Source organism: Lolium perenne, chromosome 2, assembly GCF_019359855.2.
Source record: "Lolium perenne isolate Kyuss_39 chromosome 2, Kyuss_2.0, whole genome shotgun sequence".
NCBI classification, from domain to species: Eukaryota; Viridiplantae; Streptophyta; class Magnoliopsida; order Poales; family Poaceae; genus Lolium; species Lolium perenne.
Window position 1 is genome coordinate 46417499 of NC_067245.2, and position 2056 is coordinate 46419554.

The 2056-nt window shown below is 52.8% G+C and overlaps 1 protein-coding gene across 1 annotated transcript; it reads right to left on the reverse strand.

Annotated features, from left to right (window-relative positions):
- Positions 1-205: 205 nt before the first annotated feature.
- On the reverse strand, positions 206-760 carry LOC139835471 (pollen receptor-like kinase 3). The gene has a single exon (XM_071825325.1). The coding sequence runs from the start codon at positions 758-760 to the stop codon at positions 206-208; it is 555 nt and encodes a 184-aa protein (XP_071681426.1).
- Positions 761-2056: the final 1296 nt, after the last annotated feature.

Genomic DNA, 2056 nt, shown 5'->3' on the forward strand with positions numbered 1-2056 from the left:
AAGACCCCTAAGAGAAAAGGTCATCTACACTACTTAAAAAGGAGGAATGTGTTCCTTATTCTGCCAATACGTCAAACGTTTTGGTCGTCCGACTCGCGAGCACGCATGGGCCAAAGCCCAACGAAACCCACGTATTGCTCGTTCAGTTGTCATTCTTGCTTGGTCGCCGAGGAAACCATATCCCCTTCTCTCACTTTTGATCCAATCAAGCGGCCGACGCGTCCTTGATCCGCTTCACCGCTAGCGCCGCCCCGCCGGGCACCACCACCTTGTACGAGCTCCCGTACCGCCCGCGACCCAGCAGCTCCGCCGGCGACTTGAGCAGGTCCTCGAACCGCAGGTCCTTGGCCGCCGCGGCCGCGGCCGCTGACGTGACGGAGGTCGTGCCCGACCACCGCAGCACCACCAGCGACACCGACGGCGCGCCCCCGGCCGCTGTCGCGCTCCGCTCCGACGAAGCGGGCAGCGAGTAGGCCGACTTGCTCGCCGTCGTCGTCGGGTCGGTGCTACTGTCGAAGATTTCCTTGCCACCACCCCTGCCCTTCTTGCCCAGCCTGTTTTTCCGTTTCCTGGAGCAGAGCTTGTAGACGACGAAGCCCACTATGACTGAGCCGAGGAGGATGTACCCGAGGTACATGAGGATTTTCCGCGTTTTCTTTGGTTTGCTCTCCCCATCCTTACCGGGGGAAGGCGATGCCGGACACTCGGGGAAGAGAGGTTTGCCGCACATGCCGGCGGTGTTGTCCGCGAAGCTGGACATGTCGATGATTCCGAGTTTCTTGGGGATCGGCCCGGTGAGGTTGTTGCTGGACACGTTGAAGCTCAGGTAATTGGGGAGGTTGAAGTCCGAGAATGGTGCCGTCGAAGTGGTTGTTGTTGGCCGCGAACCTTACCAGGTTGGGAAGCTGGCGAAACCTTACGCGCCGGCCGCTTGATTGGATCAAAAGCCCAACGAAACCCACGTATTGCTCGTTCAGTTGTCATTCTTGCTTGGTCGCCGAGGAAACGCTATCCCCTTCTCTCACTTTCGATCCAATCAAGCGGTCGCCGCCTCTGCCAACCACCTCGCCCTGGACACCTCGTCAAGTTTTGGTGCTTCTTGGTATCGCTGCGAATTGAGGATCTGTTATCATTATTCTAGGATTTGGATTATTTGCTTTTGAATTGAGGCCCATCCCGCCGCCGGTAGGGCCTCCGAATCCTCTGAGGGGTTTCCCGTCCGGCCGCCATGCTCGCGCCCGTGGCCATGCCCGCCACGACGAGCAGCCAGGGGCAGGGGGATCAAAGCTCCAGGCCTGGCCCTGGTGGCCAACGTGGGGGACCAAGACTGCACGACAATGACGCTCGGCGAAAGTTGCGGCTGCCGGGAAGGCGCAGGATCCATTTGTCCATGTGCAGACGCTGCCGTCCCCATCCCCTTGTAGGCACTGTCTTCCCAACCTGGGTCCTGATGCTCTTTTTTTATATAGATAACTTATTGAGCATGTCTCGAGTACATACTGGATGCAGAAACAACAGGTGTCCCTGTCAAAGGTAAAATACTCCATTTTTCGTATTATCTGGTGGTCCTCACTTGAAAAGAGTAATCATAAATTTAGTTACGCTGATTTCCTTTTTTGGTCAGATGGAGAAGACATGGTATTGTGCTCCCATTAGTTTTAGAAGATTGGGTCAAGTTTTGGTGCTTCTTGGTATCGCTGCGAATTGAGGATCTGTTATCATTATTCTGGGATTTGGATTATTTGCTTTTGAATTATTGTGTAAATATGTGTAGTTGCTATTTGACATGCCTGGTGATTACATGATAAAGACATGTCCATTGACCGAGTGTTTATATTCTTGGATTATTGCAAACTATAAATTTCAGATATATCAGTTCAATCATACTAATTGGAGCGATGCTTGCAATCACACTTCAGCTAGGGACTATCTGTTGCAATTGCTCGTCGTTCGAAGGCAATAAGTAGACAATGATAGGATGTGATCACTTTTAAAACTGATGTTTATGTACTCTTTGCTTGAGCATCACAGTGCATGTAGTAGTTTTCTCCTTGAA

What these genes read in the sequence shown, in the direction of transcription:
- LOC139835471 (XM_071825325.1), bottom strand. Translation starts at nt 760, where the DNA reads ATGTCCAGCTTCGCGGACAACACCGCCGGCATGTGCGGCAAACCTCTC.